General features: G+C 32.7%; 1 protein-coding gene and 1 pseudogene across 5 annotated transcripts in view; one reads left to right on the top strand and one right to left on the bottom strand.

Annotated features, from left to right (window-relative positions):
* Positions 1–483, top strand: LOC123596829 (annotated as a pseudogene).
* A 1,691-nt stretch (positions 484–2,174) lies between these two features.
* Positions 2,175–16,670, bottom strand: part of SLC35A3 (solute carrier family 35 member A3) — a 54,546-nt gene continuing 40,050 nt past the window's right edge. For 4 of the 5 annotated variants that reach the window (XM_045478399.1, XM_045478403.1, XM_045478402.1 and 1 more), the window contains 3 exons: positions 13,752–13,870; positions 11,421–11,554; positions 2,175–6,549 (listed from right to left, as the gene is read on the bottom strand). In XM_045478399.1, the coding sequence (XP_045334355.1) occupies positions 6,459–6,549; positions 11,421–11,554; positions 13,752–13,870 (344 nt within the window). In that variant the 3' untranslated portion in view covers positions 2,175–6,458. Of the gene's footprint in view, positions 6,550–11,420; positions 11,555–13,751; positions 13,871–16,197; positions 16,652–16,670 lie in introns of those variants that run through there. The other variant, XM_045478401.1, reaches the window with a different exon arrangement.

The raw sequence follows: 16,670 nt of genomic DNA, 5'->3' as shown, positions 1-16,670 counted from the left end.
GAACCCAACACGGGGCTCGAACTCACAGACTATGAGTTCATGACCTGAGCCGAAGTCGGACGCTTAACTGATGGAGCCACCCCGGCGCCCCAAGACCCAAGATTATCTAAAGCCACAGGGAAAATGGTGGAAAATTCATCCTCGCCATCGCCTGAAAGAGCAATTTATGGCTTTGTTCTTTCCTTAAACTCCCTATTTGGTTTCATCATATATCTCATGTGGGCTTCTATTTCCGAATCTTAAACTCCTTAGGCTATCTGTCTATCTCTCATTACAATAGTAATTGGTTATGTACTCTTATTTGGAATAAATGGTACCTCTTCACTCAACTCCATTTATACATAGGTAACGTATACTAAAATTCCAGAGGAGAAAAAAAAATACCAAGATGAGGCCATCCTAGCATTAAGAGATATTCCTATTAGTGAAATAAACCAAATGTTCTTTCTTGCAAAGAACTTTAAGCCAAAAATGAATTGTTGACTAACACCAAGCATTTACTATGTTTTTGACATAATAATTTGTACCATAATTATTTTGACTATCTCTTATTAATACGCAACAATGAAATGTAAAAAAAAGTTGAACTTCTCAGATTAAATTCCATTAATATTATAAATGTCCTCAAATATTAGTTACTAATGGGCAGAATAAATTACTACACTACCATATAGCTGACTTAAAAAAAATAATAATTATCAGTAAAAGAAGTCCCTCCAAAGAGGCATTCATGTTGTAATTTTCAATTGGCAAAAAATAAAATAAATAAAATAAAATTAGCTCACAATGTACATTAATATACAGTATAAAATATCTATAAATTAATTTAAATGTATTATTCTTTAAAATAGTTCAGCATTTAATAAGGCTGTCATTAAACATCAGAACTGAAAACTAAATGAATACCATATGTGCTACTTAGCAATGTATCAGACTACAAATGTTTTTCTACCCCCAAGTCACATGTTTAGAATCATTTGACATTTCTCAAATTAAAACGATAAAGTATAAATTAAAAGTCTCTATAAACAAATTGACATTGTTTGTGTCATCCTCATCAGTTCAGAAGAATGTGTATAGACATAAGTGGTCACTGTGTAGTAAGGAATTTGGCCTTACCCAAACAAAGTTCTGGCCTACATCTTTAGGACTTCACACCTGATAATTTCTGCTAACAAGATGACTCAGAATGAGCCCCTATAACTTGATGTCAGTTTTCCAGGGAGGGACAGAGCTAGTAAGTTCAACCATGTGGGCAAAGAATCAATCATTCCAAGTAAGAAAGCTTTGATAAAAATTTGGACACCAGGGGCGCCTGGATGGCTCAATCAGTTAAGCATCCGACTTCGGCTCAGGTCATGATCTCATGGTTCTTGAGTTCGAGCCCCGCATCAGACTCTGTGCTGACAGCTCAGAGCTACAGCCTGCCTCAGATTCTGTCTCCCTCTCTCTCTGCCCCTCCCCCCACTCACACTCTGTCTCTCTCTCTCTCTCTCTCTCTCTCTCACAAAAATAAACAAACAACAGAAAAATTAAAAACAATTTGGACATCAAAGCAGAGTAAGCTTTCCTGACTGGCAATACTGTGTGTACATTGTGGCCAGGAGTAGATAACACGGTCCATGATTCCACAAGGAGTAGACACCTGGAAAGGAGTCTGGGCCCCTCCTAGACTCTACCCTATATGTGTCTTCCTTTGGCTGGTTCAAATTTGTATACTTTCTTGGTAATAAACATGATTATGAATAGAATAGGTTTCAGGGAGTTCTGTCTTTCTAGTGGATTATTGAACCTGAAGGTAAATTTGGGAAATCCCTGAATTTGCAGTCACCGAGATTCTCTCTACTATAGTACAATTTCAAATCCTTGGGATGTGAGGGCAATTTATTTATTCTTTGCTATTTTCTTTTCTGGAATATATATGTAATCAATCCTGCTTTGAAGGAATTCAAAACTTTTAACCATAAGAAAGACCATTTTTACGAATGCTGGTCACTGTCTGACTATTGAATGGCAGTAGTCATCCATAAGATTTGGATTAGGAGGTGTATTTGCATGGCACTGGGATTCAAGGATTGTGATATACTTCCAACAAAAGAAGTATTCCAATTCCAAAAAAAATGTAAAAAAATGTAATGTTTTCACAAGAAACCAAAGAGAAGTATACAATAAAATAAAATTAAATATTGATGTTCTTTAGTGATTGTTTAAAACAAAGCATTTGTACAATTTTGTACAAGGATATTTCATTAATAGAGGTGGGAATGAAATCTTTTATATTGCTTATCATTTGATCTCTATGCACTGAATTGTAGTCACAATAGAAGCAATTATATTCACATTATGAAGAGAATATATACCAATCACTATAATTACTTAACCTTGAGGCTGGCAAACAGATAATTTATTTAAAACAACAAAAAATTAGGTTATTATCACACAGGTAGAGAAGTTCTAACTAGTTTAAATAAAACCCAGTCTTTCATGCTAGAGCACAGGCTAGAAAAAAAGAAAGAAGATCACACATGATAAAGGTAACGAGAGATGATGGAAAAGATCAGGAAGTCATTTCTGATATATAGAAAGGAATCTAATTCATGGTTAAGTCAAACACAGGTGAAAAGGGAAACAAAAATTATAGGAAGAAATTTATATAGAGTTAATTATGAAAATAATCTTTTTCATAAATCTACTAAATAGATAATAACTGCATACCAAAAAATGACAAAGAAAAATTTATCAATTAAAAAGCCATTTAACAAAAGACCAATTTATACATTCCTCTAATTATGTCCATAAAAAATTTAAATATACAAATCACATTTCCATACTCAAAGGAATCTTTCTAAACAAATGAAATACACAGACATATAAACAAAATCAGAATTCAAATCATTAAAAAAATATTTTAAAAATCACAGTAAATTATATCTCATAATAAGAAATAAAATAACAAAATGACATCTATATACATTTGTTAAAGTTTCAAAAGCTCAATGATGAAGCAACGGTGCATAATTTATTTAAATAAGTACTGTTTACTAATGCTTATATAATATACCTATTTTAATATTCTGTTAGATAATGGATTTAAAGAACAAATGTTGAAACATCCAAAAAATTGAATTATAGTTATTCTTAAAATGTTAATTTTCCCATGTGTCCAAAGTTGTGAATTACAGTAATATCCTCCAGAAAAGTCAGGTATTTGGTAAAGCAAGGCACATAGGACCAGATTTTGATAAAGGTGCTTTTTCTTTGGTCCTGTAATTTCTTTAAATATGCTACATATCTGGGCGATTCTTAAGATGACTTTCAATATAGCATAAATAACTTTTATAAACCTTTTCTTACGTAAAGCATACATCCATGTGTAATTAAATATTATAACAATGAAAGTGTAAGTAAAACAAGAGATGCTAAACCCTATTTTTAAAAACAAAACAAAACTCAGTTGAATGACTATACAATGACATTTTAAAAGTCCAATAATTTGATATGTAGGAAAAGTATATCAATTCTTAAGAATAATCAATATTACATTAAGTCTACTGGGTACAAAGTCAATTAGTTTCTTTTCAAACTCTGTCTCCTTAGAATCTAGCTTAAATATCAAACTATTTTTCCTTCTACGAAATTGTGACATTCAATATAAATTTATGTAAACATTTAAGTTTTGCACCTCTAAACTACAGTTTCCACCATAAAAGTAGCCTACAACTTCTCTAAAAATACTTATTAAAGAACTGGTGATACTACTGTGTTGAAACATCTACATGTTGAATTTCAAACTTTTCTTCCCAAATACCATATTCTTAATTTTTAATAGAACCATCAACTGGCACTCTTCTCCCATGAGTTAGCACATTTTTATAATGAACAAAGTAGTTAAGAGATAACAAGTAAACTTCAAAAAGTAACAATTTAAATAATAAAGGAGTCATCATTATAAAAGATTGATACAATAAGGCTTTTGGAGGTCATCAAAACACACACCACACACAGAGGAAAATGGCATTATCTGTATATATGACATGATATAGCCTACAGGCCCATCTTCTCAAATATGATTCTTTCTTTATGAATTAAAAATTATAAGCTACACAACCCAATCTCTAATAACATCTTCAAACCTATAAGCAAAATATGAACTAAGCTTGTCTAATAAATGTTTCATTTGAAAATATGCTTTAGACTATTTTGTCCTTTGTCACAACTTTTGATTATATTTTTATAAGCTTTATTGAGAATCTTGAAAACTGTTATTTTGGACACCTGAAAATATATTACAATGGTAACTAACCTGTCTGATTTCCAATATTTGCTTGTATCATTTTTTGAAGGGACAGACTAAACCTGAATTAACAATTAATTGTAAATGTACACTGAATTAATATGTAAGTACCCAACTAGTACTTCAATGTGGGCTGAACATAAATCTTTATATTTACTCTTGAATTCTGTGCATTTGCAGGATTTAGATTTCACTTGGCAGTAGGTAGTAAGATGTACATCAGAATGGTGTTAAAAATACCATGCTCAAAATGTGGTAAAGTTGTTAAACAAATGCTCTCAAAGGTGGTCACTGAAAATCATAAGTCGGGCTTCCAGAAAGTTTGGTTAGTGTCAGTTTGGAATTACCAGGAAACTGATTTAAAAGTATTTTGTACTTTTAAACACTTTTAAGCTTTGAATGGAATAGATTAGGCCTGTGTCCTGTAGAGACTAGGTTTGCATAAGCAAAGTAATATAGCCAGTCCTAATTAGCCAAAAGTATCCAACAGTTTGTGACACGGTATTTTTGAGCCAAATTCTATTTAACAAAATCCATTATAACTATATAAAAATATTTACTTTTCTACAGTTTTTAACTATTAGAATGGGAGACTTTTAAAAATATATGAAGCATGAATGAAAAAATAAAGTAAAATACTTCTTATACACAATAGGTTAATTCTGTCTATATAGTCAATAATTAAGGTAAACCTATATTCCAATTTTAGAAAGTATTCTTGCCCACCAAGTCACCTTATCATTTTTGCTATATTTTCTCTCCATTGAACCAACTTATTAAATAACACATGTAATTTACAACCTCAACTCCAGTGCTAATCAAAATGGAAAAGAAACCACTATCTTAAAAGCAAAGTAATGGTTCCTTCCCAGCAGCTTTTTAGGGCCACAGAAAGGGACTCAGAATTGGCTACCTCTCCTAGACATGTGACCACAGTATTTCTGGGGATGGTGGGTTTATGAGAGGCCTAAAAAGTTCTTCTGAGCAGCCTTGAGTTATAGCTATGGCGCCATTTAAAATAATGAAATATCATGGCAATCTGGAATGTCTCTAAGAAAGGTCATTTTGGTCTCAATTCGTTGACATCTATACTACAATTATTTTGGTTGTTGTTTTAAATTAAAGGAAGTTTTTACAGATCAACGAGTAAAATATTCATTTAAAAACATTCTAGATGTATATAGTATATGCTTTGATAGTTCAAAATTCTCCAAGTGGAGATGTTAGACAATAATTATTTTAAATTATTAAACAAGTATTTATTTCCTTTAAATTACATTTTGAAACTTCAATGGAAATTACCACATACAGAAATTTAATTTAAAGTAATATTAAGGATTTATCTGATTTACAGAAAAGAAATATAGTTAAGAGATTAAGGACAAAACTCCATTAGTGCAAAAGTCTCTGGCTACTCTCTAGCACAGGAGCAACTGGATTGCTTTCAGCAGTTTCAAAGCACTAAAAGATCTTAAAACGTAGATGGAGAAATAGATGTGTGTACTTCTCTACATTAAATTTAAATATGAATTTTATTCTCTGACAAATTAGACCCAGAACGAAACTTTATCAAATTTTATGTAGTTGAACAAATAACATTTAGCAATCCTTTCTTTAGTAATCTTTTGTATAAATATAAAAATCTCAGATACATGAAAATGTTTTTCAAATCATACTTCTATTTCTTCACAGCTTTATAGGCAATTATAATTATAATTTTCAAACTTTGAATATTCCATGTGATTTGATATATCTGTACAGAAAAAGATAAAAAACATTTAATAAGATTAAATAGATCTAATTTGCAAAAATTGGTATCGGACATTTGTTGTGTGCTCTTGCAAAGAGTGCATAGGACATTTCTGCAGCAATCAAAAGGTAAAATCTTTTTAAACTCAGATTTCAAGTTTTTTCCAATAATTATTTTTCCAATAATTATTCTAATCCCTGGAAGTACTTTCAAGCTTTGATTTCTAGATGTAATAGGTATTTTGTTAACATATACACATATTTTAGCCTTAAATGTTTATATTTTCAAACCATTTGAATATGATGAGATTCAGCGTGATGATATCTTCTTAGAATCTGTAGAAGTCCTCTATGCAAGATTAATGTTGAGATTCCTAGTGCACCATTGTGAAAAACCAGTTAAAGATAGTATATACTATGCTTTAGTAGGATTGCCTGTAGGTTTGGGATCATAACCATATAGGAAAGTAGCTGTTATTACAAGGATGGCTCCAAGGAAAAAGACACTAAACAGATGAAGAAAAAATAAAAAGAGAAAATCAGATTAAAAGCAAACAACTTCTTTCTATTTCTTCACTTGTAAAAACAATTATAACTTGGGGGGAAATGTTCCAGTAATATGACTAACAAATACTGAATACTTACTACATTCTAGGTATTCAAGCCAAGTATTTTACATGCATTATCTTACTTAGTTCTTATAACAACCCTATGAAAAAGTATTAGTATTGCCCTCATTTTTTTTTTTTTTTTTTTAATATACGAGAAAACTGAGGGTTAGAGTAACTTGCTTAATATCCCACAACTTGAAATGGAAGACGAGATTCAAATCCAGGTCTGTCTGACTCTAGAGCCTGTACTTTCATCCACTGCATTGTACTGTCTCCCAAAACAACGATGTTTTAAATGTTGTATTTCCCCTTAACATGTCTTTTGCCTGCAATACACTGAATAATAAAAGATCTCAATTTTTAAATATTTGAAAGTAAAAAGGGAAAATGGAAGTTTTTTCAGACCAAAGTAAAGTTCAGTTTAAAATCCAAGGTAGTAATAAGCAAAACTCAGGACCAATTTACATAGGATGCTTTCTTTACAAAACTAAATTAGATTAAATGCAAGTATACTTGGTTTATTCTTTATTTTATCTGCCCATAGATATAATATACCTTATTATAAACTGGAAATGAACTTAAACTGGTACTAGAACTTAAAGTGGAGCTAAACTGAATACCAATCTTAACTTTTAAGATGTATATTCTTCAAAGTGCTATTATAGAGACATGTATTTGTCTTGGTTTTAAAGTTTCTATTAACAGTTCAAAATCACTCTCCTGCTTTACAACAATAAACATTTGTTCTATAAAGGAAAAAGATCACAACCCTTATTATGACACAAAGGGGCCCTTCCTAATGAGGTCCCCAACCTCATCTTCCACACTCCACCCTACCCAACCTGTAATTCGGTGAACACAACGTGCCTTTCAAGACAGTGTCTTTGTAGATGCTACTCCCTCTGCTTGCAATGTCCTTTCTCCCAAGAAAATTGATTATTCATACCTCAGGTCTAATGTCTCCAAGACTCATTCCCCTAGGCAGATGTACTCTATGATAACATTTACTATGCTGTATTAAATAAGGCATTATTTACACGTCTACACCCCAGCTTAACCATCTGCTCAGCATTCATCATTATACCCCAAGTGCCTAGGATATGGAAGGAGCTCAATAATTATCTGTGGTGATAAATATCTAGTGTTGACTTGACATAAATGGGCAACTTTTCAAAAGCCTCGGATGCAGGTACACATGTAAGATTAAGATAACATAAACTTCTTATAATACATCTTGAAGAAAATTACTACCATAGGAATGTTTAATAATTATTAGGCTTTGGATGAGCATCTGACTGAAAACTTTCTTTGTCAGGCATTCTGACCTTTGTTTAGCTTTCTGGACCTCTGGAATACACACTCAACTGAAAAGTTGTCTGATCCAATTTTCTACCCCCTGCAGGAATCCATTCTATGAAATCTCTAACAGGATCTACTAGAAAACCTAATAATGTCAGGAAACCCCTGCTTGTCAAGACAGTTATTTTTAGATGGTTCTGAGAGAAAAATTTTTCTTGAGGAAAAACTATTAGAAAACAACGATTATTTCAAAGATTTGAATACCTGACTTCCAATAGAATTATATATATACTTCAATAATGTATTAATCATAAAGTTCTCATTTATTTATTCACATATCTAACTTTCTAATCACTGTGACCTCCTAGAAGAGAGGAAACATATCTCATTCATAAATTTAGGTTTTTCCAGGATCTGGTACAGTGAAAGGAAGACACATACTACACACTTAATACATTTTTGATAAAAGAATAAATAAGCCTAAATGCAAGGATGGTTAATGCTAATAAGCAAAATAACCAACACAAGAAAAATAAGTTAGGAAAGGAAATACTGGTGATGTGATATCAGTAGAGATGTCTAGTAGTCAGCTGAAATAGGGATCTAGAGTTGAAGTTGGGACTTATCTTCATAGAGAGGACAGACAAGACATGGCAGTGGATAAGATGAATGAGAGAGTGAATAAGGATTGACAGATTACCAAAGAAGCAGCCAGAAAAGCAAGTATAGGGGTACCACTTCTGAGAAACCAAAGCAAAACAAAACAAAACAAAACAAAACAAAACAAAACAAACAAACCCAAAACACACATGAAAACCGTTTTAGGAAGTGAAATGGGGGTAACCATGGAAAATATATTAATACATTTGGAATAGGGGTCATGGATTTATTCCTTAAGAGATGCTCTTCACAAAAATAAGAATATACAAAGACAGAGGGTCTAGTTATATTTTAGGAAAAATAATCCATCTCCTTCATGCGGCTCAGTGTCAAAACATTCATTCATTCAATAATAACAGTATCATTGTCTTTTCTCTTTTTCTCTTCATCGCAACATACCTTACACAGACCCTCAGAAACATGGATTTACATGCAGGTATGCATCTTATTGACACACCACTATTTTGTCCCTCTACTGATTTCCCCTTTCATTTACTTGTTCATTCCCTGCATGTTTCAAAGATTTAAAGTTAACACCCTGACTTAGCCTTATATGAGGTTTGATTTTTTTTTAAGTTATGCTTTTTTAAATGTACCCTAAAAATCTATAGTTCCAAACATTTTCAAACAATACAAAGCGCATAACTGCCCCCACTTAATGAATAGAGTAACTAAAGCATAATTAAGGTATAGATCCTAGTTGTTAGGCTAGTCTCACTAGCTAAGTAATTCATTCCCATACCAAACTAGAAACAAGTAATTTTAAACTGATGTCACAGAAAAATCACAGATCTCAACATGCATGTCTCAGACCTATTGTCCAGGTTGCTAGAAGAAGGAAACCATAAATGTTCAATATAGAAATATAAAGGGCATATGATATTTTTCTCCTGCCAAATTCCACCCATAATCCTATCTCACTCTAGTGACGCAAATGAATTTTACTAGCTGTATTAAAATTTTAAGATCTTGAACATTCATTCAGACACAAGGAGTACCTCTTATAGGCCAACCTCTGGCTTTGCTTATAAGATGGTAATAAATCTTCTGAAGAAAGGAGGAAAGAATGATAGAATGGAGGGGGGTGCCCTTTTATTTCGGGAGGTCTCCTGATAAAGTAACATTTGAACCGAGACCTGAGGATATGAGAAAGTTAGTCATGTGAATACATAGGGGATGAGTATTCCAAGATGACTGAAGGACAAATCAAAGCCCATGGCCAAGAGATTACTGTAACTTAAAAAAAAAAAAAAAAAAGTGAATAAGAGGAAAGTAGTATCAGATTATCAGATGAGGACAGAAAGGTAGCTGAGGGCCACATCAAATAGGTCATTAATGATGACAACTTTTAGATGACATGGAAAGCAGAGGATTTCTGAACAGGAGTCATATGATCTAATTTACATAGAAAATAATCAGTCTGTTTGCTGAATGGAGAAAATTGTAAGAGCACAGCCCAAGAGAAGAAGCAAGAAGATACATCAACAGATTATTTCCTTAATCAAGATGATAAATGAGTGTGCCCTGGACCAGGATGGTAGCAATGAAGTTGTGAGAAATGGTTGACCCTGGAGATACCAAAAAGGAAGAGTTGACAGGCTTTCTTTCTAGATTAGAATGATGTATGAGAGAAGGGTAAAGAGAAGCTGATGACCTTACTTCTTACTTCACTCAGGAGGTAAAGAACTTCCATACGTTTTAATTTTCCTTTTTAAGTCTGTCTATACATCCATATCCATAGACTCTGCCTTCTCTTAGGTTACTGTGGATAAACTGTGTTCCTATTTAAGTCAAGGAAGATTTTGGCCTAAGCAACTGGAAGAATGGAGATGCTACCATGTACTAAATTGGGAAACCCTTATAGGGACAGGGAATGAATTATGTAGTAGACATTCAAGTGAAAATGTCAAATAGGCAATTATATATACAAGCTTGGAATTCAAATTAAAATGTGAAAGTTATTAGCATATAGATGGTATTTAAAGCCTTGAGAATAGAGATCACCTAAGGGAGTGAGTGTAAATAAGAGGTCCAAGGGCAGAGCCTTCAGATTCCAAAATTTAGAAATTGAGAAGATGAAGAGTGGAGTGAAGTTAGAGGAAAACCAAGTATAGTATCCTGGAATCCATTAAAATATAATCTCATTACTCTGGAATTAGAAATTAAAATTATGATTATAAATGATTATGATCATATAAATTATGATTATTTATGATTATAAATTTTAAAAATGATAGGACCTTCAATACCATCTGTATTTATCATACTTCATTCTTCCTAACTCTGTCTCCTCCCTTGGCATCCACGACACCAAACTCCTGGGTCTTCTGCCTTCCCTTGCAATTCCCTTCCCAACCAACCACATCTTCCTGCCACCATCAAAAAGTTTTCTCTTGCGCCACATTCTCTATGTTAACTATTCAAGAATGTCATTTACTCTCCTGGCTTTATCTACATAAATTCCACACATACAAATCCATTATATGACTTATTTTATGACTTTATATGACTTATTAACTTTTTTATATGACTTTTTACTTTGGAGAAGAGTTTGGAAAAAATTTTTTAATCTGTTGGGCAAATTCTGGCTAGCCAAATTTGTATAAAAAACTTTCCAGTGGAAGATTTTCTTTTATGCATTTAGTTTGCAATCTTTTTTTAAAAGATAGTTAAAAGGATCTTTTACGGTATTTCCACGATCCTTCAAAAGTTGTAATAAAACAAGATTTTTCATACCAGATCTTATTAAGAATTCTTACTTTTCTATATATTTTGGAAACTTAAAGCAATAGAAAAAAATATATTACCTGGTTGGCACAAAATCTTGCAGCCAAAAATAGGATATCAGTGTTGATAATATTATGGATAAAGAGGTTGCAAATCCTTTTAAAATATTATCTGCATATTTAATAACAGCAGCTATTACAAGGCCTCCAAGTGCCTGCAAAAGTTTTAAAAGATTATTTTAAACAAACATATATAAAATTGCTTTCCCAAACAATCTCATTATTCAATAAAACTTTAGACTTTTGTCCTTTAAATTTAATCCCATTGTAATAAGTGATTTTATTTTTTTAATTAAAAAAAAATTAATGTTTATTTATTGTTGAGAGAGAGAAAGACAGCGAGCAGGGAAGGAGCAGGGAGAGAGAGGGAGACAGAGAATCCGAAGCAGGCTCCTCACTGTCAGTGCAAAGGCTGACATGGGGCTCAAATCCACGAACCGTGAGATCATGGACAGAAGTCAGAGGCTCGACTGAGCCACCCAGGCACCCCTTAAATTTTTTTTTTAATATTTATTTATTTATTTTGAGAGAGAGAGCAGGGGAGGGGCAGAGAGAAAGGGAGAGAGAGAGAATCCCAACCAGGCCCCAGTGCAGAGCCCAACGTGAGGCTTGAACTCATGAACTGTGAGATTATGACCTGAGCAGAAATCAAGAGTTGGACGCTTAACTGAGCCACCCAGGTGACCCAAGAAATGATTTTTATTAAACATCTCTTGGGGCGCCTGGGTGGCTCAGTCGGTTAAGCGGCCGACTTCAGCTCAGGTCATGATTTCATGGTCCATGAGTTCGAGCCCCGCGTCGGGCTCTGTGCTGACAGCTCAGAGCCTGGAGCCTGTTTCAGATTCTGTGTCTCCCTCTCTCTGACCCTCCCCCGTTCATACTCTGTCTCTCTCTGTCTCAAAAATAAATAAATGTTAAAAAAAATAATAATAAAAAAAAATCATCTCTTATGACCATAGAGTTTTGTTCAATAGCCCTTTTATTACAAAAGCTACCTGAAGTAACTACCAGCATAATCTGCAGTTTGTTATATTAGTTTAACTGTACTGTGAATAAAACATCTATCCTCAACCAGTTTAGTAATTAAGCATCACTTGTTCAGACAAATGTGGGAAGACTGTCACTTGGATCAATGAAGTGTTCTTACTTTTGAAGTAAAAATAAAATGTAATTTAAGTTATTTTACTAGTCTTTCAATAGGCTCCTAACTTGGCTTTTTTTCCTCTAGCTCCTCGCCCTTCAATCCCCCTTTTATTGCTGTCAGATTTTTCTTCCTGAAAAGATTGTAGAAAGAACTTTCTGCCAAATCCCTCTCAAATTCCAAACTGTACCTGCTTAAATAATGAGGTTTTACCATACAACATAGTTTTGTTTTCTGCCAAACTCTAGTTATAAACTCCTAAATCTGGGTTACCCACATTAATAACTTCCTCACAAGACAGAAGCTTATTATTAGTGAGAGTCACAAATTATGCCAATTGAGCTCACTACAAATTGATGTTTGAGTCCCTTTACCTCCTGGCAATGTAGTCAATTATCTATTCAGTTCCTATGGAATCATACCAACTATACCAAACCTTCTTTATTTAACCCAAGTCTTATAGGAAGAGGGCTTCCTTCTGCTAGGATAAAAGCCATCATACAAACTCTTCTGACTTACCCTATCTCTATTTTATATTTCCTCTGAATTTTCATTTATCCTGGTCTCTTCTCCTATCTTAAAAATAGAAGTATATTTCCTGCTTTCAAAACACAACCACAATCTGCCACCTTCACGCAATTTCTGTAAGAGAGCTTGCTCCTACAGCTTCAAATACCTCTTAAAGAAAGGCTTTGTGAAGGCAGTGACTTGTATCTTCACTTTTGTATCCTCCAGCGTTATCAAGTTGTTTTCTTTTTTTGATGATGAAATTACTCAACCCTTGAACAATTTCAAATTATAAACTGAGATAATTTGATAGGAATATTTTAATATGTACCTGTTACATATTTAAATATCTAGATCTGCTTTTGAGCCTTAATGGGCTGATCATATACAACATATACAACAACAAGAACTGTAAAAAAAATCAGAAGTTATATTTACCTCTAACTTCAACTCTTTCATTCTTAAACTTGCATTTTCATTATGTCAAATTTAAATACCATAAAGTTCATTTATGACCTTTTCAAAGTAAGTTTTCATTGTGGCATTAAGACCAGTTCTATTTTAACTTCCCAGAATAAACTAGATATAATGAGAGCACTAACAGGAGGGATCTTTTTCCCTCCCATCATACATCAGTAGCTACTTGATTCTCTATATTAAAATAAAGTTTATTAGCATTAAATATAAGACTTTAAATGCTTTACCTGAAGAATAACAACTATCCAAGTCAATCGGTTATATCCCTGAAAAAATCCATTCTTTGACACCAATTCTCCATCATAAATGTAGACACCCATTAATCCAAATATACTCCCAAAGAAACCTATAAAAAAGTAAATTTTATGGCATGTGTCATTTAGTTTGTCTGGAGAGATATTTTTCCACTGGTATTCTAAATTTTATATTTAGCTTTTCCTTTTTGATAAAATTTGACTACTTTAAAAATCTTTTACTTGGGTATTTATATAAACTTAACAAAATTATACTTTGTACTATATTATAACTGTAAGACAAAGACAATATAAAAAAGAACAGAGATTACCAACTCTGGAACACTAAAAACTATAATGTTTAAATTACATGACCACATGGCTGTCTCATTCAAATATCTGGAAAATGCTCACTTTTGGCATATTCATTGTGTCTCATATCTTCCTATTGCTAGCTCTATATTCTTATATATTCATACACACACACACACACACACACACACACACACACACACACACAAAGAAACTATACACACACAAACTATAAAGAAAGAAATGGAAACCTATAGAGGCCATTTGTCAGGAGTAGTCTCTGGTAAGATATGTAGTCAGAGTGCAGAATGAAGCAATGTTTTTATAAAGACAAAACTACTTGACGTATTCCATGATGGAAAGGAACTGAAAGGATATGAAATGTTCTTTTAATTTTATTTATGCCAATTCATTTTTTAATTAAGCTTTTAATTTTAATTCCAATATAGTTAACATACAGTGTTATATTAGTTCCAGGTATACATCAATCATTTTAAGATGTCCAATTTTGAACATGACAGTAATACAAATTTACAAAGTTACAAAAATAAAAAATACAAAAAGAAACACTTATGAAAGTATTAATTAGGTTTCTATTTTTTAATTATAAAACAACACTTGCTAATTAGGAAAAAAGGTATCCAATACAGGTTATATACATGACAGTATATACAGATCTACAGCATTCTATCAGTTGTACAATATTCCATTTATGGATGATGATAATAATAATAATATGAAATACATACATAACATGATGTTCCACAAATTGTTCTAAGTGCTTTATGTATGCTAACTTACAACAACCCTATTAGGCAGATACTCCTATGCCCATTTTATGGATGAAGAAACTGATACACAGAGAAGTTAAATTTGTCTGAGCTCACACTGCTGGTAAGTGATGGACTCAGGATTTGAATCCAGGCAGTGTGGCTCTGGACTCCATGATCCTAATCACTGCACTATTTAATCATACGGACAATTTATTTAAGCAATATTCTACATGTCTATTTTTTACAATTATAACCAATGCTAAAATGAATAACCTTGATCTATCTTTGTGCTCTTGTGTAAGTATACTTATAGGATAAATTCTTATTCAGAAGTGGAATTTTTGCATCAAAGCATTTATATAAAATTTTGTTAAACACCCCCAAATTGAGATCCAATAAGGTTATATCAATCTATACTCCTGGCAACCATAGGTAATAAGAGTTCCTATTTCTTCACTCTCTGGCTAATGTTGGACCTTATCAATTTGCTAATTGTTGATAGTTTGATACTTGAGAAATGCTATTAAGAGAGAAGGGAAACAGAGGATCTGAAGCAGGCTGTGCTGACAGCAGAGGGCCCAATGCAGGGCTCGAACTCACGAACCGTGAGATCATGACCTGAGCCAAAATCAAGAGTCCGATGCTTAACCTACTGAGCTACCCACGTGCCCCTACTTTGAATATTCTTAAAAAACATAAAACAAAAAACAGAAAACTTGATACATTTATAAAATTTTGCAGAGAAACAAACAAATCCTGTGATAAATATAAAGGTTCAGTTTGTTACCACATTACTGGAAAACAGCTGGAAAAATGGACTAAAGCTTAGAGGTTGTTTGGGAATGTTTGACTTAAAATATAGGCCATTAGGAGTACAGACATTCACTGTGGAGGGCCTGACTGCTACCAGGAGAGACAAGGTAAATTTGTTAAGTTGATGTAGACAAAAAACAAAACAAAACAAAAAACAGTTTTCAAACATGAGCTCCAAAGTCACAAGAACAGAGACTTGAAATAGAATGGTTGATTTGCAATGAAGCTGTCTCTCACATGTAGTATTTTCCAAAATTAATATATACCTGGAATACTATATCTGGAATCTTTGTATGAGAAATTAAATGCTATAATACTGTAATAGTTTAAATATTTGTTCAAATGAAATCCTTAAGTATGTGAGGTCTTTTTGTTTGTTATAAACTATTTACCTTCAGTTAAAAAAATGTTACAGAATTTAAAAGCTAAAACAAAATATTTTGAAATAAAAAGGCATACTAAGATTTTAAAACAAAGATGAAAGTTTCATCATTTCAAACTTCCTCTATTAAGTTTCTTTTTTTTCTTTTTCAGCTTTATTGAGGTAAAATTGACAAGTAAAATTGTGTAAGCTACTTAAAGTGCACGTCTTGAGGATTTGAAATATAATATGGTGACTATAGTTGATAACACTATATCATATAATTGACATTTGTCAAGTATATTAATCTCTTTATCCCCCCAGGAAGAGAGTATGTTATTTGTAACATCTTCTCTGAGAATTGGAGCAACCAAGAATAAAGTTCTTAAGTCTTCAAATAGTGAGGACAGAAATAGGCTATATATACCCTTATGTCACAGACCTAAAATTCCATATTCTTGAATAACAGGCATTCATTAAAAACACAATGCTTTTTGGTGTTGTTTGTTTTTTAAATACATTGTTTCTGGGGGGGAGGGATAGAAAGAGAGGGAGAGAGAGAATCTTAAGCAGGCTCCCATGGCCAGCACGGAGAACTCTGGGGCTCCATCTCACAACTATGATGAGATCATGACCTGAACCAAAATCAAGAGT

Source organism: Leopardus geoffroyi, chromosome C1 (genome assembly GCF_018350155.1).
Source record: "Leopardus geoffroyi isolate Oge1 chromosome C1, O.geoffroyi_Oge1_pat1.0, whole genome shotgun sequence".
NCBI lineage: Eukaryota > Metazoa > Chordata > Mammalia > Carnivora > Felidae > Leopardus > Leopardus geoffroyi.
This window is presented reverse-complemented; position numbering and strand designations above follow the sequence as displayed.